The 23,388-nt window shown below is 41.9% G+C and overlaps 1 protein-coding gene across 1 annotated transcript; it reads left to right on the plus strand.

The window, feature by feature from the left end:
- Nucleotides 1-1,673: 1,673 nt before the first annotated feature.
- gfra3 (GDNF family receptor alpha 3) lies at nt 1,674-22,894 on the plus strand. The gene is made up of 8 exons (XM_008104995.3): nt 1,674-1,861; nt 8,995-9,282; nt 10,721-10,813; nt 12,515-12,848; nt 14,018-14,130; nt 15,940-16,074; nt 19,105-19,235; nt 19,965-22,894. The coding sequence occupies exons 1-8, from the start codon at nt 1,819-1,821 to the stop codon at nt 20,091-20,093; spliced, it is 1,266 nt and encodes a 421-aa protein (XP_008103202.1). The 5' UTR covers nt 1,674-1,818; the 3' UTR covers nt 20,094-22,894.
- The last annotated feature ends 494 nt before the right edge of the window (nt 22,895-23,388 follow it).

The raw sequence follows: 23,388 nt of genomic DNA on the forward strand, positions 1-23,388 counted from the left end.
AGTTTTGAGGATTGTTCCTGAATCTCATGTTTTGGATTTATTCCAAAATGCTATTCTTGTACTTTGAATTTTGTGGACTATTTCTGACATTTTGCCTTTGGTTTTTATTTTTATTGGGCTGGGCTGTGGCGCAGGCTGTTGAGCAGCTGCAATAAATCACTCTGGCCATGAGGTCATGAGTTTGAGGCCAGCCCGTGGCGGGGTGAGCACTCGTCAATAAAAAATAAAATAAAAAATAGCCCCTGCTTGTTGCTGACCTAGCAACCCGAAAGATAGTTGCATCTATCAAGTAGGAAATAAGGTACCACTTAAACTTGCCTCCCCACTTTTTTTTATAAGTGGTACCTTATTTCCTACTTGATTTACGATCTGGAATGAGGAAGTACCATCAGAGTGGATGATGAAGCAGCTGCTCCCCCCTGTGGCCAGAATCAAACATCCCCTCAGAAGAAGGTTAAATTGCCTCTGTGTCTGTCTGTCTCGGTCTCTGTTTGATGTGTTTATGGGCATTGAATGTTTGCCCTATGGGTGTATAATGTGATCCGCCCTGAGTCCCCTTCGGGGTGAGAAGGGCGGAATACAAATACTGTAAATAAAAATAAATAAATATTCTGCTTTTGCTGAGCTGCTTTTCATATATACAGTAGAGTCTCACTTATCCAACACTCGTTTATCCAACGTTCTGGATTATCCAACACATTTTTGTAGTCAATGTTTTCCATACATCGTGATATTTTGGTCTTAATTTCGTAAAAACAGTAATTACTACAGAGCATTACTGCGTATTGAACTACTTTTTCTGTCAAATTTGTTTATAACATGTTGTTTTGGCGCTGAATTTTTAAAGGTAAAAGGTAAAGGTTTCCCCTGACGTTAAGTCCAGTCATGTCTGACTCTGGGGGTTGGTGCTCATCTCCATTTCTAAGCCGAAGAGCCGGCGTTGTCTGTAGACACCTCCAAGGTCATGTGGCTGCCATGACTGCATGGAGTGCCGTTACCTTCCCGCCGGAGCGGTACCTATTGATCTACTCACATTGGCATGCTTTCGAACTGCTAGGTTGGCAGGAGCTGGAGCTAACAGCAGCCGTTCACAATCATAACCTAATTTGATGTTTAATAGGCTTTTCCTTAATCCCTCCTTATTATCCAACATATTCGCTTATTCAACATTCTGCCGGCCCGTTTATGTTGGATAAGTGAGACTCTATTGTATATATATATTCTTCAACAAACGGCTCTGCTATGGGTTGTTGTATGTTTTCCGGGCTGTATGGCCATGTTCTAGAAGTATTCTCTCCTGACGTTTCGCCCACATCTATGGCAGGCATCCTCAGAGGTTGTGAGGTATGGAAAAAACTAAGCAAGGAATGTTTATATTATATCTGTGGGAAGTCCAGGGTGAGGGAAGAACTCTTGTCAGTTGGAGGCCAGCATAAATGCTCTGCTATGTTCACCTTGGACTGGAGTGTTGGAGTGTGGTGTCAAGTGCAAAGGTGCTTCTCAGCCTTGGAGTACAACGGGGGCAAGAGAAGAAGCTGAAGAGAAACCTTCCCTGGTGGCTTGTCGTCCGTCCCCTTCACCTCCCTCCCTCCCTCCCTGCGATTGACAGGCAGGCCATTGCGGGCGCACTCCGCTAGGCCCCGCCCCTCATTCCCCCCTTTTCGTCGCCCCGCCCCTCCGCGCGCGAGAGAGACAGAGAGAAAGCGCGCACCTGCCGTATCTCGCGCCCAGGGCGGAAGAGGCGCTGGGGCTGGAGCTCGTCGTGCCCGGGACGCCCAGCATGTGAGAGGAGAGAAGAGAGAGCCAGGACCCTCCGCCATGGGGCTGCCTCTGCTGCTGGGGCTGCTCCTCGCCCGAGCCGGTGGGTCGCTCTCGCCTGGATGGGCAGGCTCTGGGGCGCGAGAAGGAAGGGCGGCGCGGGGCAGGGGCTCTCACGTCTAGGGCGAGGCGCTTGTTTGCTCCTGGGCTGACTATTGCCCAGGGTTGCCTCTGAGAACGAGCAAAAAGGGCGCGCCGTCGGACTCGGGACACCCGCTGCCTGGCCGCCCGCGCGTTCGCCCGCAGACCGCGTCTACTCTGGAATGAACACCTTTGGATACCACTTTATGCTATGGGATCACGTCAGTTGCAGTTTTGCAAGATCTTCAGCCTTTTCTGCCGAAGAGTCCAGGTGACAACTATTGTGTGATCCCATAGCATGGAGCCTTGGCGGCTAAAGTGGTCCTCGCTCTATTTTCCGCGCCTCCCGCCTTTTCCCTTCCCCAGCTGGGCTGCGGACCGCCCTGGCTGTTTCTCTTGGAAGGAAGAAGACAAAGGGGGGCCCTTCCCAACGAGGTCAGGCGGGTCCGTCTACCCCGTAGAATCCAGGCATTTTGACCTTTGAGTTGCTGTGAATTTTCCGGGCTGTATGGCCTTATTCCAGAAGCATTCTCTCCCGAGGTTTCACCCACATCTATGGCAGGCATTCTCAGGGATTGTGAGGTATGGCAAGTGGGGTTTATATATCTGTGGAAGGTCCAGGGTGGGAGACAGAACTCTTGTCTGTCGGAGGCCAGTGTGAATATTGCATTTGGCCACCTTGATTAGCATTGAATAGCTTTTCAGTTTCAAGGTCTGGCTGTTTACTGCCTGGGGGAATCCTTTGTTGGGAGGTGTTAGCTAGCCCTGATTGTCTCATGCCTGGCATTCCCCTGTTTTCAGAGTGTAGTTCTTTATTTACTGTCCTGATTTCGCCCAAACACGAATCAAGGAACGTGAAAAGGCACTGCTCAACCAGAGAAGTCAGCCATAGCAGCGCACTTGATGAACCAACCTGGACACAGCAGATGGTTTGAGAACACAGAAATGCTGGACTACTCTAACAACCACCATGTCAGACTACACAGAGAAGCCATGGAAGTCCACAAGAAGATGGACAATATCAACAGAAAGGAGGAAATCATGAAAGTGAACAAAATCTGGGTACCAGTATTTAAAAAAACTATAATCAGGACAGTAAATAAAGAACAACACTGAAAACAGGGGAATTCCAGGCATGAAATAATCGGGGCCAAGTAACACCTCCCAACAAAGGTGGGAAGCAGCCAGGCTTTGAATCTGCAAAGCTTTTCAATGCTAATCAAGGTGATTAATTGCAATATTCACAGTTGCCTTCAACAGACAAGAGTTCTTTCTCCCACCTTGGACTTTCCACAGATATATAAACCCACTTGCCTAGTTTCCAACAGACCTCACAACCTCTGAGGATGCCTGACATAGGTGTGGGTGAAACGTTAGGAGAGAATGCTTCTGGAACATGGCCATACAGCCTGGAAAACTCACAGCGACCCAGTGATTCCGGTCACGAAAGCCTTCGACAACGCATTTTGACCTCACTTTACCCGCCGCGGCTCAAAGCTGAGGCGCCGGGCTCTCCTCGCCAGAGAAGGCAGAAGACCTGGCCACACTATACGAGCCCGGTGATTCCGTGGCATGTTGCGCCGTGGCGGTTCAGGAAGCGTCAAGCAGCATGGGTTCGCCAGTGTGGGAGAGAGGAGCGCGGAGGTGGTGTGGGACCCGTTTTGCGCGCTCCGTGCCTCGGATGCGGAGTCGGCGGCGTTTGGTCGGGTGGGCTGGGGACAGAGGGAGAGGGAGAGGCTGCGGTGGGGCTGGGGCAGCCGGGGACACTGGGTGCCGCTGTCCGCCCTGCTCGTTGCTGTCGGCCGGCATCCCGAGGCAAGGGAGCGAGTTTACAGGACCAGCCCAGGATTCGTGTCCTTTTCCAGGCGGAGCTGGAGTCCCCAGAGGGACTTCCCGGCCAGGGAAGGGCTGGCATCTGCACTGACCGTATAATGCAGGCAAGGGCAAACTTGGGCCCTTGGGGTGTTTTGGACTTCAACTCCCGCCATTCCTCACAGCCTCGGGCCCTTTCCTTTTCCCCCTCAGCCGCTTATATATATAAACCCACTTGCCTAGTTTCCAACAGACCTCATAACCTTTGAGGATGCCTGCCATAGATGTGGGTGAAATGTCAGGAGAGAATGCTTCTGGAACATGGCCACGCAGCCCGGAAAACTCACGGCAACCTGGTGCTTTTTGTGGGTTTTTTTTGTATCTGCCATTTAAACATAAAATATACATTGATTGGCAATGCTCTTTCTGTTGACTCTTTTTGCATTAACAATATTGACAGATGCATAGATTGTAGAAGAGAAGGTCAATGCGAAAACACTGTTCTGTTTTCTACACTGTACAAACAGCATTGGAGAATGACTTGTTCTAGTCTGTAATAACATTGCAAACTACATTTGGGGAAATATATGGCATGTATTTCCTTAGGATATATTGAGGAAAGTCATGAAACAAATGTAAGGCTGAAGTCCTGTGTGCATTTGACAGAGCACAATGAACTTTATTTCTGAGGAAGCGCACATAGAGATTCATCATTCGATAAAAGTCTTTCTTGTGCATTCACTGCACATTCATAAAAACAAAACATATAATGGTATATGTTTAGGTAGACATATGACTATCAACTTTTCTGGTGGCAGATATGTCTTAGGCGATCCCTCGTTGTCCAAGTATGATGTCCTTCCAAGTGTAGTGTCTTGGCGGTGGATATGTAGGTGACTGTGGAGCCCTATTCTTGACCCACATGTGAGGGCATCGGTTTCCAGGTGGAAGACAGTCCCGGTCAGGGTTGGCTTGACGCACCTACGGATGTCCCGGTCCTCAAACACTCTCTGCTTCAGAAGGCAGAATTGTATGAGTATGACCACTTGTACTGAGACAAGTCAGAGTTATCCTCCATCGCAAGGAGAATTACTAGGATCCTGTTAGACCCACTCTGGTTCATCATCATATTTCTCTTGTTATCCAAGGAGATACATAAGGAAAGCTTGTGACAAAGGCATGAGAAAAACAATCCTCTTCCTCTTTCTCCACAAAACTGATCATTCTGAGATATTGTACTTCTTATCTAGGAGGACATTGTGTTGGCATTATGAGCAGTGCCATTAGAGAGTAAAGAGTATTTAGTGGTGAAATGTGTTGTAGCATCATCCTTTTATCTGCTATGTAGAAGCAGAAACAGTATTAAGTAGCATTAGATTAATCATGGGAAGAAAGAGGACGCTGATGTAGAAAAAAGGGCCTTGGTTTGATTCATCTAGACCAGTGCTGAGCCATGATGGCAAAATGGGTTAAATCAGTGGTTCTCAACCTGTGAGTCCTCAGATGTTTTGGCCTTCAACTCCCAGAAATTCTAACAACTTGTAAACTGGTTGGGATTTCTGGAATTGTGGCCAAAACAACTGGGGATCCACAGATTGAGAACCACTGGGTTAAACCCTTGTGCCGGCTGAACTGCTGACCTGAAGGTTGGGTTGCTGACCTGAAGATTGAAACCGTGAGATGGGGTGAGCTCCTAAATTCTAAATTCCTTTCTTTATGACTGATATAATAGACTATAAACTCATTCAATATCCCTTTGTCGGAACATTATGAGTTGGTATGGACTATTTCCTTAGACATTTTTGGAGTACACTTACCTTTTATTATATAGCTTGATGAGATTTATTTTCAAGTTGGTTCTATGCAAGAGTTGAAGGTATTATAAATTTGTGATATTTCTCTTGAGGAATTGTAAAGAGTAGTACATATATACATACATTTTTTCTTTGTGAGCTCCTGTCTGTCAGCTCTAGCTTGCAGGGATACGAGAGAAGCCTCCCAGTAGGATGATAGCACATCCAGGCGTCCCCTGGACAATGTCTCTGTAGACGGCCAATTCTCTCACACCAGAAGCGACTTGCAGTATGTTCTCAAGTCGCTTCTGACATGATAAAAAAAAAAAAATCTAGATGAGCGTGTCTCAAGCTTTGCTCCTCCAGGTGTTTTGGACTTCAGCTCCCAGAAGTCCCAGTCAGGTTTCCAGCTGTTACAAATTGTGGGAGCTGAAGTCCAAAACACCTGGAGGAGCAGAGTTTGAGAAACACTGATCTAAACTCTTATAAATAGCATTAGATTTACAATGCTTACATCAATATCATGCATTTTCAACCTATTATCCTTTCCTTCTTTTGTTTACTTCTCATAGGGCGTAGTATATAATATAAGAGATAATGTAGTGTAATGTTTTATTCCAGTGTGGTGCTATGTATATTGAGAAATGATTATTATTTTCATTGAGAGACGCTTATTATTTCCAGAGAAATCTTCCATTTTATCTGATGTCTTTATATGTTAACCTTTATGGTTACAACAAGACATCGTTCATATACGATGTCCTACACTTTATAATTCTTATTAGCCACCTTGAGGCCAGAAACCACAAACTCTTCCGTGGGGCTGTTGATAATGCTGAGAGGCTGCTAAATAATTAATTCAAAATAAGTAAGAATGCTTATGTATAATGCCTTTACAGAATGGAGATTAAATAGAGTTTAACCAAGAAATCCAGCACACCTATTATACCAGAGAAATACAAGCAATAAATTCTACAGTTGTCTGACAAAACATACAATTGTTCAGCTGAGAATGGGCAGGAGAAAAGGTGCCACCCTGAAAATGATACAGATGGGTGAAAATAACAGTCACAGCTTCAGTGTTCATTGACATCAGGTTAATCCGGCATAGGTTAAAGTGCCAGCAACACTTCCATGGCACCCAGAGAGGAAGCACGTCTTCATTGGCTAATGATGGGACATGTTCAGGAAGTCACTTTGCTGCCACTGCAGATAGAAAATGGTGGGCAACATAATGGTCTCAACTGATGGGTTCTTTGCTCTAGTTCACAACAGCACACTTACAAGTACTTGAGAGCCAGGGTTCCTCACAGAAAACAACTCTTCAACTTGATACATGCAAAAAAAGAAGCAAAAGCTACACCCTGCCATGCCACCCACCCCGCCTGTTCTGTTGTTGATAGTGATGTCTGGCTAGGTAACCATGCCACCCCTTCCTCTATTCAGAACATCCTGGAAGTGACAACGATGGTTGCACCCCACAATCAAGGTCTTAAGACAAAGCCCCATTGTTCTTGTATATGACCACGGCTGTTGCTGTGGTCATATTTTGACCACGGCAGAAGCTGCCTGTTTGAGGCAGAAGCTGCCTGTTGTTGATGCCAGGGCAAGAGTGGTACATTGGGGGGGGGGGGGGGGTAGCACAGGCAGAATCTGTGCAACAGTGGTACCTGAGCAATAGCATCTAGGGATGTTCTTGGGAGTTGAGAGCAAGCAGAGGACACATAAGAGAACGGCTATGGCCCCAAGTCAGCTAACATGTTTTGGAGTTAGTGCCTTGTAAACAGGACGCATGTGTTTAGATATGTAATTCTTTGGCAACACAGAGGATAGTGATACGGACACCTTTCACACCAGGTTTGTTCCAGTGGCACAGCATTACTGTGCTGGCATCTCTGTGCAATGGTGAATGTATCATGAAGATAGTGGTGGGTCCTGTGTTATTCCAAAATCACGGGACTTGTGTTATACCCATTAGAGCCCCCACTAGCATATTTCAAGTCATAGCAAGGGCCCATCTTACTAAATCCAGGATGCAGTGAGGAAGAGAAATGGTAGGTCATAAAGATCATAAACTTTACAGAATGGGGCCAAGATTGTATGGACAGCACAACACGTTTTTGATATCCACTTGAGTTTTTTCGCTGGACTCCACATGGATATGAAAATCCATAGATGTTCAAGCCTCATATGCAGTGGAATAATAAAATGGAGTCCCTTATTTAAAATGGTAAAATCAAGGCTTGCTTTTTTGGATTTTGAAAAAAAATTTTCATACCGTCATGGGTTAAATCTGTGGATGCAGAATCCTTAGATACAGAGAGCCAACTGTATTAATCCCTCGATAGTCATCGCTTCTCAAGAATATATTAGGAACAGTTGACCTTTATGAATGATTCAGATTATCTGCTCATCACTCTAGTTTCCATTTACATATTAAGACTACTGGCTAGTGTGGGTTTTTTTTATAATAGCTATTGTGTGCTGCCTGATATGAAACCATGAAATCCTCTGTTTTTGACATCTTAGCCAAAGTGTAAGGCCAGGACTTTTGAGCAGAGTCTCAAAACACACATTGACTGAAGGTTCAGCTTTCACACCAAGTAGCTACCCATATCTGTTATCCAGAGTTTAATTCTGGCTGATTTTAATGGTAAATCATAGTTCAACTTGAATTAGGCTCTGCTACTTTTAAAAAAGACACTATAATAGCAAAATGGTTTTGAAAGTCATTTTGTTCTGCTCCAAAAAGCATTTAATACTGAATGACAATTGTTACTTCTTAGTCATCGTGCCAGGAAGATACAGATAAATATAGAAATTTTGGAACTACAGTAGAGTCTCACTTATCCAAGCCTCGCTTATCCAAGTCTCTGGATAATCCAAGTCATTTTTGTAGTCAATGTTTTCAATATATCGTGATATTTTGGTGCTAAATTCATAAATACAGTAATTACTACGTAGCATTAGTGCTTACTGAACTACTTTTTTGTCAAATGTGTTGTATAACATGATGTTTTGGTGCTTAACTTGTAAAATCATTTGATGTTTAATAGGCTCCTTCTTAATCTCTCTTTATTATCCAACATATTCGCTTATCCAAGCTTCTGCCGGCCCGTTTAGCTTGGATAAGTGAGACTCTACTGTATTCTGTTAATATATATTGCAACAGCAAAATAAAATTCATATGGAAACATCAGGTTTATCATCTGGCTGTCGTACAGAAATTGGTTGGCAGAGCATACATTTGAACTAATCTACATAAAGTAATCTTGACAGTGCTACTGAAATGAAATGAATGATGCATCTAATTCATATTAGTGATTGTGATAATGATATCAAAACTCAATAAACATTCCAGACTTATTCTGAGAATAAAAAAAACCTTTAAGCTTGTAAATGCTCCTTTAGAAACCTGAATTGTGAAACAAGAAGGTGATTGTGGCCCATATATGTGAAAAATGCTAACACGTTTTCTCTAATTGAACAGGAGGCCTTGTTGTGTCCCTTGAACAGTCACACAACTGCATCACTGCTGAGAACCTTTGCATGACTGACCCTTCCTGCAATGCCACCTATCTCACCCTGCAACAGTGTTCCCAATCGCTTGCTAAGAGCAGCTCCTCTCTGCGCTATGAAGCCAAGGACAGATGCCTAGCGGCAGAAACCTTTATTAGGAATAGTTATTTTCAGGACTGCAAATGTCCTCGGCGTACACGGAAACAGGAGGATCGGTGTCTGCGTATCTACTGGACTGTTCATCCTACTTTAACACAAGGTAAGATCAACTAGTCACTCCTAATTTTGTGCAGTTAGTGACAGGAGAATGACAGCAATATTGAGAGCCCCCCTTCCCCCGATTCCTGTTACCATTGGCCATGTTTAGTGTGGGAAATGTAGCTCAAAATATCTGGAAGGCTAAGCTTTCCCACCTTGTTCTGCATTGGCTAGCAGTGGCTCTGAACTTTTTTTTAATTCAGAAAACATTCAGGGGTAGCTGTATTAGCCATGCAGAAAAATACAACAACCAAGAAAAAGATATAAAAATCATGCAGGAGAGGAAAAAACACCTCTCCTTATATGTGGATACATATCTACTTAGCAAAAGTATAAGAGAGAAAGAAAGTGTATCTCCCTGTATTAATATATAGTATGATTCCTCCCTACCTGTGGGACTGATATCCAAGGTTTGTCCTACTCACATGCAACAAAGTATGTCCTCTTTAGGAATTTTGTAGATTTTCCAGGTAAACTTTATATTAATCTGCAGCAGAATTCATTCTCCTTCTACAATGGATAATTATTGGCCAGTGTTCAACTTTCTACTTTTGGCCAAGGTACTGGAACATGTGGTGACCTCTCAGTCCAGGGGTTTCTGAATGAAATAGATTATCTAGAGACTTTTCACTCTGGTTTAAGTCTGACTATGGGTCAGAGACAGCTTTGGTCATCTTGGTGGAAGATCTGCACAGGGGACTGGACAGGAGGAGTATGTCCTTGTCGGTTCTGAGAGCAGCTTTCGCTAGTATTGACTGGTCTCTTTCTGGGCTGCCTCACTGGGATGGAACTTAGAGGCACTGTTTTACACTGGCTACATTCCTTCTTGGAAGGCCAAACCCAGATGGTGGTGCCGGGGGATTACAGTTCAACCCCCTGGTCATTGGCCTGTGTGCCCTTGGAGCTCTCTTTTGTCTTCCATGCTGTTTAACATATACAAGAAATCACTGGGAGAGGTCATCTAATGTTTTGGGAGACAGTGTTAATATGTGAATTAGACTCAGTTCTATTTCTCCTTTTCATCCCAAGCCAAGGAAGTTGTTCTGGTCCTAAACCAGTGTCTGTCATCAGTAATGGGCTGGACAAATTGAAATTTAATCCAGACATGATAGAGATACTCCTGATCAGTTGGAAGGTAGAACAGGGAATAGGGATTCCGCCGGTGTTAGATGGATTTACCCCTAAAATACAGGTTTGCAGTTTGGGTGTACTCATGGACACAGCATTTAGCAAGCCTTGTAGCAAGTGTAAAGATGGGTTTTATTCTTGGACTTCTTCAGATGCTGTTAGATAAACAAATGCACATACCCTGCCAAATCTCCTCATAATCTTTGAAGTATGAGATTGGAATGAGACAAAACAATGCAGTCTTTAAATATTGTGGACTTGGTCATGTTTTAGATATGCACAAGAATGTATTTATTTTAAACCCTGCACAGCTGACTTTCATTTGGAGGCGTCTCCCTATGAGGATGCAGCAAGTGAAGAGTCTTCAAGGACCAAGTACAACAAACTGGCAACCCAGGCCTCAGGTAGAACTTCCTTTCTTTTCATTAGGAAGTAGGTTCAAGAAGGAATTTTTGTGAAGAGAGGGAATCAATATACATGTAATGTAAATGTATCTTAAAGGTCTTGAGTGCTGGGATGGCAATAGGTGGATTTAGGAAAACTAAAAGGATGTGTGAATTAACATGGGAGTTTGTGGAATGATCCTATGATCGCTATATGATCGATATAGGAAAGTATCCAAGAAAAGAAGCTGGATTAAAGAATTACTGAAAGGAGGAGGACTCGGCTTTGTCAGGGAGAATAATAGACAATAATCTACCACAGGAGCAGAGGAGGTGCAGCCTTGGGTTACATACAGCACCTTCAAAGGATCCTCTACCTTAATTTTTCAAAGCAAAAAAACTATTTGGCCAAAGAATTTCAACATGCTGCAGGGGCAAATTTCCCACATCAGCACACACACACACACACAGTTATTTTTGGAGGAGGAAATAACTTTTCTTAACAAGGAAGTAAGCCAGAAGTTGAGTTCCAGTTTACTTCCTTGTTAAATAATGTCCTCTGTGCACTTAAAACAGTACAAAGATACCATAAACATAGTCAAATGGTCCCCCAGACTCGGTAGTATGTGCGCACGTATTCAGGGCTGGTCGGAGATAAATTTAAATATTAAGCGGGGTGCTGAAAAGCGCCCCCCCGCCGGCCCCGCCTCCTGTGCCCTGGCCCCGCCTCCCACCCAGCGTGCCCTGGCCACGCCTCCCACGCTGCGTGGGAGGCGGGGCCAGGGCACGCTGGGTGGGAGGCGGGGCCAGGGTTGGCCCCGCCTCCCATGCTATTCGCCCTGGCCCTGCCTCCCACGCAGCGTGGGAGACGCGGCCAGGGTTGGAAAGAGGGAGGCTTCGCCGCCTGGGGAGGGGAGGAGGGGATCCCTCCTCCCCTCCCCGGGCAGCGAAAGAGGGAGGCTTTGCCGCCCGGGGAGGGGAGGATGGGATCCCTCCTCCCCTTCCCGGGCGGCGAAAGAGGGAGCCACAAGGCCAGGGCGCGGTGGTCGGGCAGCGGGGCACCGTCAGAGCGGTGCCCCGCCTCCCGCCCAGCCTGACGGCGCCCCCCAGGACCTGCGCCCGAGGCGGCGGCGTCACGTGGCCTCTATGGTGGGGCCGGCCCTGCACGTATTTTGAGTCTCCACAAATAATTTTAGGGAACAGAACACCAGGATGTGTGCGGTAACAGGGGGGCCTTCCAGGATCGGGTTGGGGGCTGATATGGCCCCACACCCACTGGTTTGTACCAGCCCAATTTACTCTGAAGCTAATAAATCTTTGTGAAAAGTCTTTCAACCCAATTTATTGGAATGCAGCAGATTCTCTTTATCATTGTTACGGTCATTTTTATATGGTCATTCGAACAAAAGCAGGATAACAATTATAATTTCGTTTTATAGTTTTTGTTTTTGAGACTGTAAATTCTAATCCAGACATCTTTTGTTCTATTTATTTCCATAGCTACTAAAAATTCTTAAACCTACTTTCTCCTATATAATCTAAAATATTGCAATAAGGGGATTATTTGCCCCAAGAAGTTTGTATCAAAATTTTAATACAAGAGAAAAGGGAAGAATGACTTGAGCTTTCTCAGATTCCTGCTGGAGATTACAGTACTTTATAGAGCCTTCAATCTGCCTGTGGAGGAGTTTGATGTATTCTCCTTGTGTTTCTGTGACCTAGGTTCTCGTGTGTTTGGAGACAGCACAAACATTTGCCTGGAAGCTGCTAATGTTTGCCAATTGGACCACAAGTGTGTGCGTCTGCGCACACACTATGCACAGATCTGTAGTGCAGAGTACCCTTGTGACCAGAGGAAATGCCACCGAGGCCTGAGACATTTCTTTGAGAGGGTCAGCATGGAAATCACCAAACCACTGCTCTTCTGCCCATGTCAAGATGATGTTTGTGGGAGGCGACGCTGGAACACCATTGTTCCTGAGTGCTCTTTCCAGAGCAACAACAAGCCAAATTGCCTCATCGTGCTGGATTCCTGCCTCAAGGACCATATCTGCAAGTAAGTCTCTCACCAAGTGCATTGAGGTGGCTACCATGACATGTATTATGGCAGGCAGTGGGCAATTTGTCATGGCTTACACTAAAGAACATAAGAAGCCATCTTGTACTGAGTCAGACAGTTGCTCCATTTGGCCCAGCATTGTCAGCTCTCTCCAAGACTTTAGACAAGAATCTCCTAGTCCTTCATGGAGATCCCTAGTGTTCTTTATTGGTCTCCTATCCAAGAACTAACCAGGCAAAACCTCGATTATCTTCTGATATTACAAAGGATTGGGTGTACACAAGCCTAATAGTGTGCAAAGAAGTTTCTAACAATGTATCAGAGCTTCAATAAGTTTGTTTTTATTTATTTTTATATACTACATTTAAACCCCACTCTCTCTCACCCTGAAGGGGATTCAGAGCGGTTTCCAAACTGGCAACAATTAAATGCCTTTCAGACAAACATACAAATACCATAAACGCATACCTTAAAATCCATAAAAATTATAAACAAAATCAGTACATCAAGTATTAAAATCACACAGATCCAAAATCATAGATATAGATCAAGAAGACAAACAATAGACATGGAGAGGTTTACAATGATACAAAATCCATATAACTGCTTTCCTTTTTTGTGTCTAATAGAGCTTGTAGGAATTACTACAAAACCAACACTCCTCTAGCCAACTTGGCTTATTATATAGTGCTGGATCACCATAAACACTCTATTCTAAAATTTAGTTTTTTTTTTTAAAAGCAAATCACCAGATCCATTGTGTTTCTCAGAGCCATAAATAAAACTGGTCTTAACACTTTGGGATTGTGTGAGCTGATTAAGTGCATCTACATTTTACTAAATGCATCTACATTTTACAAAATACATACAGCGAAACTATAAAAGTGGGGCAAATAAAATTGTGGGGCAAATCTTACTTTGCACAATTTGGATTCATTTTGGTAGCACAAACAAGGGTCAGAAAGCATTGCTTCAGAGTCAACATCCAGGCCATGGATCATAGGTTGTTATTTGCTATTATAAATATTCCTCTGGTGTAAGGTGCTATTACTGTGGTTTTTATGCATACAAAGTGGTTTTGGTTTATTTATCTGAACTACAGGACAGATCCACCAATGGGTTGTTCTGGAAAGGAGGCTCATATGCCAATACTTGTTTTCCCCTAGATCTCGACTGGTTGACTTCCAAGAACAATGCAAGTCTTCAGACACATCTTCAGATGGCTGTTTCCGCCGCCACAATCATGCTGCATGCCTGGAGGCTTACATGGGGATGATTGGTATGTGCTGGGCTCGGAAAGATATGATGGATGCTTGCCCACAATGTCCTGCCTCATGCACGGAGGAGGAGTTGTTTAAAGCTACGGACAATGCGGTTGCTGTTGCCCGTTTCTGGTCTAAAACTATTTAGTTGTTTGTGATTTCCTCTATTTTTTTTCTTCATCATTTTAAAATGTATTTGTTATGCAATGCTTTTGACACGAAATAAATAAATAAAGTAGACCTATTCAGTAGGAAATCTTATCAAACCATCATGCTGTTAGATAAGGTGTGTGGTACAGGGAAAGGGAAGGATTGGTAAATTTCTCTGACCATAGCTTTAGATCATATTGAATGATATGCCCATCCACTGATAAAAGATAGCTGGGCACTATAACATTTTGATACTCTCTGTGAAGTTGGAGAAACAGTTGTATTTTTACCCAAAGTTAATATTTCTGGATCTAATCGCCTTGTACACAGCATCATTGCATTTGGGGAGTATCTATGGGTGGGCTAGTCTGATCCAGGGGTGCACATCATGCAGACATCCTTGTTGGATTCCATATCCCAACAGTCCAAGCCAGCAGTGCCATTGATAAGGAATGTTGAGAGTTGTAGTACAGCAAAATTTGGAAGGCCATACGATTCTCATTCCTATTTTTTAAGCATGTGGTGATGATGATCCGCATCTTTTGAAAACATAGCATTGAACTCCCTAGTATCTGCAATGTCCATAGAATGGTCACATTGCTTAAGAGCCAAATAGAAGGCTTTGCAAAGCCAATAAGTGATGAAACATGACTGTGCTGAGTGATAAATACACGATTATATGTAGGCTTCTGTGCATTATGTGCAAAAAACTTATTGCAGTTAGAACAAATAGTATAAATAGATGCATTTTCTAGATTAGGTGTATACATAGAAATTCATTCTGTTTCATTTGTAGATTTTTAAATAATTTTAGCATGGAATAAGAAGACATTTACACTGCAGAGTTTGACACATCTTTAACTTTAGCCTTTACATGTTTTGAAGCTATGTAATCATGATAATTATAGTTTTACAAGGTCTTTAGTCTTCCCTGCAAAGAAGTACTTAAGCCTTACCAAATGACACATCCAAGGACTCTATAGCATTGAGTCTTGGCAGTTAAAGTAGTGTCAGACTTCATTAATTCTACAGTGTAGATACACTTCAGGACCAAGATCCTACATGCATGCATCACTTGACACCTGCAGTTCTGTGCTCGCTCTCTTCTCAGCAGCTAACAAGCTCTGGAAGGACCCCCTGTTGCTATCCTGTACTGGTGGGGAGAAGAGAAAGCTGCATTCAAAGTAGCTTGTTTCATTTAATACTGTGCTTGGAAGGAGGAAACGAGGGTGCACTCTCATGTAAAGAACACCCATCTCTTTCTTTCCCGGGAGCTCAAAGCAGTCAGGTTTCCAAGGTCTGAATCACCTCCCTCCTCACCAACGTTGAACAGCAACAGTAGTCCCTCCTTGGGCTTGGTGGGAGGTTTGGAATGGAGTGCAGCAAGCACAGTTGAATAGCCCTCTACACCTGGTTCAAAATGGCACATATATTGGCAGGTCACTAACAGGATGCTGTTAATGGATGGAAGAAATATATTTTCAGGTTTTTCCCCCTCTCCCTAATATTGTACTGATACATTTTTAAAAGGTTATGATTCTCTGAATTCTTTGCTAGGTTACAGACAGTATGTTTATGTCAAGTTTACATAATCTGGTGGTCCTGTCTTTGTTCTCCTTGGATTTGGGATTGTGCATGAGCAAACTCTGACTTTGTCTTCTTTGAACCTGAAATAGGTACACCTATGACCCCCAATTACATCAACAATTCCACAGCCGATGTAACTCTCTGGTGCTCCTGCGAGAACAGTGGCAATCAGAAGGAGGACTGCGATCAAATCCTTGAATCCTTTGCTGACAACAGATGTCTAAGTAAGTGCCAATGGACATAGAGACTGCCTTATTCTGATCATTAACCACTGGGTACACCTAGCCCATTACTCCACCCAATGTCATAATGTTAATTATTAATTTATTATACATTTTATTTCTCATGTTGTTATTATTAATAACACAATTAAATGTATATTCCACCTTCATTATACTAATTATAATAAATACAATTGGCCATCCACATTTGTGTGGGTTAGGCGCAAGAATCCCCATGAAAGTGGAAAAACTATAAATAACTATGGGCATGGGGCAGTCATTCCCAAAATTCCTTGTACCGGTAAAGTTCATAGAATCATAGAACCAAAATAGACCAGAAAGACCATCAAGTCCAGCTCCTTCAGGGAAGCAGTTGGCAAGGGAGACGGTGGCTGTTTTGCCTTGCTATCTCCCTGACTATCTCCCTGGTAAATCACTTCCCAAACTTGAACCAGTGAAGTTCAGTACAACAATAGCATTGGGCTTCATGATGGAAACAGCAAATTTGCAAATAATTAAATCCATGTATGCCAAACCTGCAAATCTGGAAGTCTGACTAAATGAATACTATTATACTAATTACAATAATAAATTATTACATTTATATTATACTTTTCTGCAAAAGTAGAATTCAGGGAGTTTGAAAAATAAAATACAAAACTAGAATTTTAAAAAATCTACCGACAACGAAAATTCACCAGATGAAATCAACTATCAGTTGATTCAGGAGAAAGAAAGAAAAAAATCACTTCTGTGTAAAATGAAGAACTTGGAAAAGTTACTTTTGGAGGGTACCATTCTCAGAAGTATTGATCCTTTGGTCACAAGACTTCACATGTGCATTATATTTATATTGTGTTTTCCCACCAAGGACCTCAGGATATCATGATGTGATGGCTATTAGAGTATAGTTTTTAATTTAAAAAAGAATGTACAATTTTACAGGGGATAAATCTGTCGCCTTCTGTACAAGCTGAGTTAAACTTCCATATTTAGAGGCTATATACTTGGAGTAAACCTCTTGGGAGAGTCTTGATTATACATTCCTACATGGCAGGAGTTGGACTAAATGGCCCTTGGGATCTCTTCCAACTTTGGATTTTATGTTCAGGAACAAACATAAGAGTCAGCCAGCAGACAGAGACAGTTTCTGAAACTGGAGCTCTTGACACATTTACCTTTTGGCCCAGACTTGTGTTTGATATACCTGTTTTAACATTTTATCTTGTAAGATTGTCCTTTTCGATTGTTTTACCGATATTGTTGATTTATTGTTGTAAATTTGTGTTTTTGTTTTGATTTTATATTGTGATGTTGGGCAAGGCCCCATGTGAGCCGCCCCGAGTCCCTTCGGGGAGATGGGGCGGGGTACAAGAATAAAATTATTATTATTATTATTATTATTATTATTATTATTATTATTATTCCCCTGGCCCTGCCCAGTTCATACTTCCAGAGGAGTCCTCTGTTCTTCCACACTGGGTGAAATAAATGAGAGGGAATCCTATACCATTTAGACATATTCAATTGCCATGGCCAGTGATGTGTAGGGAGAGTTTGCTGTCATCTCTCATTAATAATGTGCTTTGTCTACCACATAGCCTCTCTCCCAATGGGGAAACGCTTGGGAGCAAGCAAAGCTACCCAAATCTAGGCATTGGCTGAAGGACCATCAGCTATTAGATGAGCCTTTACTCCAATTTAGGAAGTTTTCACTTGTGCTTTTATGCTATTAATTAATCATTATGGGGCTGACAGTTTAAATTGTGTTAACTAGCTGAACAGAGTATAACATCAATCCTTTGATCCTGAGAGAGAGAGAAATTACCTGTGGGTAAGAGCTGTGTCCAAGACCTCCTCTCCTTATCAGTCATTGTCAGTACATGTCTTATAGTGTTCAGCCTTATGAAGTTTTAAATATTTATGACAGTAAAAGCTTACCAGGGACATCAAATAAAGAACCAAACTTGTTTATTTAAATATTTAATGTCTCACTTTTTCATTCGTTTGATTTTATTTGGGAAGAGATTTATTGTGCTCATACAGTTAAGATGTGGTCCCTGCTCTTAAGTGCCCTTCTCCCCTTTGGAAGTGGAGCAGGGAAGGACTATCGAGAGTTTTGCATACATTGGTTGCTCCATGTCTCAAGTAGATTCTGGGGGGAGAAATGAAGTTTGGAGCCTAGTAGTAGATTAAATTAGAGTAAGTTAAGGAACAAGTTGATTGAGTAATTGTCAAAATGCTCCTGTAAATAAATAGGATGGCTAGATGGAAAAGAGAATGGGTCTTGTGTTCTCATATTTAGTAGTTGTATAGAAGAGGATATTTTAAAAGGTGTTGCTTATTAATGCAAGCAACATATGCTGAAATTTCTGTTGTTGTTATTGGATACCTTTGAGGAAAAACATACATACATACATACATACATACACACACACACACACACACACACACACACACACACACACATCTACATGGTACCTTAATTGTATTTTGATTTTTATGCTTCATGACACAAAAGATTTAATTTTTTTTAATTTTTGTATTCCTATTTACATACCTTTGCTCTACTTTTAATTTGTATTGTGTCATCTGCCTCCCCTCCTGCTATGTTGTTGTGTGTCTTCAAGTTGTTTATGACTTATGCTGGCCAAGAAGGTGTTTTCATTTACCTTCCTCTGAGGCTGAGAGTGTGTGACTTACCCAGGATTGCCTTGTTGAATTCCATGGCTGAGTGGAAATGTTAAGCTTGTCTCCAGAATCATAGTCCAAATCTCAAACCACTAGGCCATGCTATTAAAGGTTAATGCAATTTTAGTTTAGTCATTTCTGGCAGTGGATTAGTCTATAGTCTGCTTATTTCAGATCAGAATCCCACCAGGGATGTAAAGGCAGTAGCAATATTTTATAATTTCTCCAGTAGAGCACTTTTGCAGTTAAAGGTCAGTGTCTCCTTAGAACATAGAGTTTGTCCTGACTGTATATATAGCTTGAGGTCATCATATATTTTCTTCTGTGTTTTATATATCACAGAAAGTGCAATCCAGTCCCAGATGAGTCTAAACCAGCTGAATACAGACATTGAGGAGCAACTGCAGTTCACACCCTCTCTAAACATCCAGGGAGATGGTACCAGCACAGTTTTCACCTCACAGATGTATCAGGTATGAACTATAGCACAACTGGGACCAGAAACTTTGAAAATACATTTATACACACACACACTTATCTGATGGGTTAGGGGCTGGAGTGCTGTTGGAAAGTGGAATTGATTGGAAAATGGAAACATTGAGAAACATAAATAACATACTATGTATTACTTTTGAATGCATAATAAAGTTAAAAGAGCTTTTGCATGTATTCAAAGGTGACTCAAAAGGAGTCTGCGCTTCCTGTAGGCAAACCTTGGCTGTCCCAAATGAAAATTAACTTCTCAAAGAAGCAACCACCTTTAATATGAGAGAGATCCTAGGATATGAAACAAGAACAAGCTGTGAAGAAAAAAACACCCTACAGCCTTAGGAGACTCAAATGACTTATGTCTGAACGTCATTTATTTATTTATTTAAAATATTTATATTCAGCCCTTCTGACCTCAAAGGGGACTAAGGGTGGAGCACAACATATATATGGCAAACATTCAATGCTGGAACATAAAATAAACTATTAATATAAATAAACACTAAAATCAGTTATCTTCAGATTAAAACAATTATTTAAAACCATCACAAGTCTCCCGTACTGGATCCGGTCAGCTGGGTGAAATTTCCTATTGCTGCTGTTATTGCATTGTCCCAAACGCTTGGTCCCACAGCCAAGTTTTTAGCATCTTTCTAAAGGACAGGAGGGAGGGGCTGATCTAATCTCAATTTTCTCTCTCTTTTTCTTTCAAGGGGCCAGAAGAAAAAAAGTTACAGGTTCTTGAGGATACCCCAGGCAATTCTTCCAATCCTTCCAGCGGTTGTCTTCCCTCACTTATTTTGACCACAATGCTGCTCCTTGTATTACTTGGTCCACCTTAATTTAACATAATATGTGATGCTTTTTTCATGTGTTGTCATGGCAAGGGAAACTGGGCTCATTCATGCCAAAGAGGATGGACCCATGACCGGAAGCCTCTTTTCAATGGGCAGCCTTCAGCCAGAACTCTTGGTATTTTCACTTGCTCTTATATTCATCCTGGGATTGAGTCTGGTTCCAAGGCCTGCAATGAGAAAGAGGAGAAGAAGTAGGCAGGTGGAAGAATTTGAAGGCCTGTTTTTTTCAAAACTGAATTAATCATGTTTCAAGTGTATTCCCAAGGAGTCTTTGTTTCAGCTTCGTGCAAAGGAAAGTCTTGTAAGTGTAATCCTATTTCTTACTCCAGGATTGCAGCAATATCTATGTCGTTGCCCTTTGTTCTGGTTTTTGAGATTATGTTGAATACTTGTCCAGTTTTTTAAACATATGAAACAAAACTGTTCTGTGATGCTGAGTTGTAGCTCCTGCAACTGATCCCTTTCTGCTGAAATTGTCTTCATCTTTTACTACTCATGAAAAACTTAATGCATCCAGGTTTGTTAGGTTAAATAACATCAACCCTCCTTTTCCATTATTGTATGAACCTTCCAAGGCTACCATGAAAATTGTCACTTGAATTACAGCAAGTTTTTTAAAATCAAAATTCCTTGGTATGCCGCGAGTCTCAGAGGAAAGACATTCTCCAGTTTGGACTAATGCATCATTTAATCCTCTGTCTTTCTGTACAGTCTATGGTACTGGACTTCTTATCCGTGATCTAATTGTTCTGGATGTAAAGATTTGTGTGGCATTAACTGCTGTTCTTCTCTGCTGTAGTTAGTGCTATGTTAATTCTGAAGATATATTAAGAACCATTACATATGACCGACTTGTTGGCTGGTTTAGGCTTGACTATTTTTTGGAAACGGTAGCAAGCCAGTCCAGCAATTCCCCTTTGTAGTCATTTGATGGCTGTGAAAGATAGTCATCAATGTGTTCTGTTCCTTCATGTTCCCCAGAAAATGTGGTGTTGTTGTCACAAGAGCTGATTGTAATACCTGCAGTCAAGATGTCTCACAGGAGTGGGGAACCTGTGCCTCTGCAGGCATTACAGTAGAGTCTCACTTATCCAACGTAAACGGGCCGGCAGAACGTTGGATAAGCGAATATGTTGGATAATAAGGAGAGATTAAGGAAAAGCCTATTAAACATCAAATTAGGTAATGATTTTACAAATTAAAAACCAAAACATCATGTTATAGAACAAATTTGATAGAAAAAGTAGTTCAATAGGCAGTAAGGTTATGTTGTAATTACTGTATTTACAAATTTAGCACCAAAATATCACGATATATTGAAAACATTGACTACAAAATACGTTGGATAATCCAGAATGTTGGATAAGCGAGTGTTGGATAAGTGAGACTCTACTGTATTAGATGATCACTCCCATCAGCCATTACCCATGTGATGAGAGCCATAGATTCTCTGTTCTTGCTGAATCAAATAGTAAGGCTTTTGTGATAATACGTTTGCAATTTAGTGTGTGCTTTACATTTTATCATCTGAATATTGATCTCAATCTTGTTCAGTGAAGGATCATTTAATTGTTCACGAGTATAGATACCTTATTTCTATATGCATTTACTTAGGGTAGGATAGTGAGGTATAATTTGCACAGACCTGCCAACTCAGTCTTCAATAGTTACAGTGTTTTTCATTATTTCACATCCTTAACACCTGTGATGCTTGTACAACTTGGAAGCATGGTTTCTTAAAGCCTGAAAAAGGCAAGGAATATTACACATTAATAGTTTTTTTTTTCAAACAATTGACTTTTGCCATATAAAACTAACACAAAATAGGCATTGACCCTAGGCATTTGAAGACTCTGTGGAACAGGACTAAAACCCATGTGTGCTGAGGGCTTTGTTAAGAAGTGGAAATTGTTTTCACCTTTCTCTAGGGCTGGCTGGTAAATCCCCAGCTGAAAAACCATGGTAAATCCTAATGTTAATCTTTGGATTAAATGCATTGTCAAAGACTACTTCTAAAAGATTCCCCTGCTAAGTTTTATTGTTTGATGAGGTTTATTTCTATATCTTTTCTACAGTTATAGCACTTAATATTCATTAATATTCACTTAATATTCATGTGAACTCACAACAGATGTAGATGTAATGATATAGCAATTAAGATCAGCTACTAAAATAAAAATCAGTCATTTAGACAAGTTAAGATGAAACTCTGTTCAGGATTTTAGAGGCACAGTCCTATCCAGGGGAGATGTAGAGCCATGCCTCAGTCATGTGCTGTTGCAACTTGGCATTATTGACAAGAAAATTGGGTGGCAATAAGAAGCAGATACATAATTCTTTGACTCCAGTGTCTCTTGTATTGTCTCTGCACCTGTGAAGACGTGGATGAAGCAAAACCATCTTCTTTTTACTTGTGGTACGTTGGATCATGTCCATCTGCCACATTCCTCTATGTCTACTACATTCTGCTGGAACTGCACTTTCATATCTGTCACTGGGGTGTTCAGTCTCTGTTGACTTTTTCGTGTTGTTGGATTATTGCATACTGTCTATATGGTTATAACAATTATATTTCATCTGTACTGAGTACATCAGCAAGTCCCATGCCTCTCCTGAAAGGAGTAACTGCAAGGCAATAGAAATCCCTAAAATGTTATCAATCATCTTCAATCTACAATCTTTCTTGGCAAACACTGAGGACGTGGGAGCTGCTGTAATGTAAATTTCAATATCTTAGAAAAATGACTCAGCCCATAATAACTGAAATAAAGTTTACTTTACAACTCTGGGAGTCTCTTTGCTTTGCATTCAGCAAGAGATGTACTGAATGTCATGTTCTGCCCTGTAATGACACTGCAATGCAGCCGGCTTCCACAACAGGCATGAAAATAAAATTGAGCCAGACAGATCTGCCTGTTTTTTCCTGCCAGCCTACATGGTTAGAATTTAGCTGTATTTATGTAATAATCTCCCTCAGCTACAGAACAACCTCTAGCCCTGTGCCTAAATCCTCCATTGCCACCCAGACGCTTCCAGCATCGACTGACAGCAGTTGTCAGATTTCAGGCAGGCTTCTTTCTTTGTTGCACCTTGGACTTCACCCTTGTGGATGCTGGGAATTGTACCAGGGGCTCTGCATGTGAAGCACACGTTCTACCACTGAGCTGTGACCCCTGCCAAGCTACACCACTTCTTCAAAAGACCCTTCTCACAATTGCCCATGTTTCTTTTAACATCAAGGTTGAATTGCTGTGAAGCCTTGTACTGTATGTTGGTTGGT

The sequence above is a fragment of the Anolis carolinensis genome, chromosome 2 (genome assembly GCF_035594765.1).
Source record: "Anolis carolinensis isolate JA03-04 chromosome 2, rAnoCar3.1.pri, whole genome shotgun sequence".
NCBI classification, from domain to species: Eukaryota; Metazoa; Chordata; class Lepidosauria; order Squamata; family Dactyloidae; genus Anolis; species Anolis carolinensis.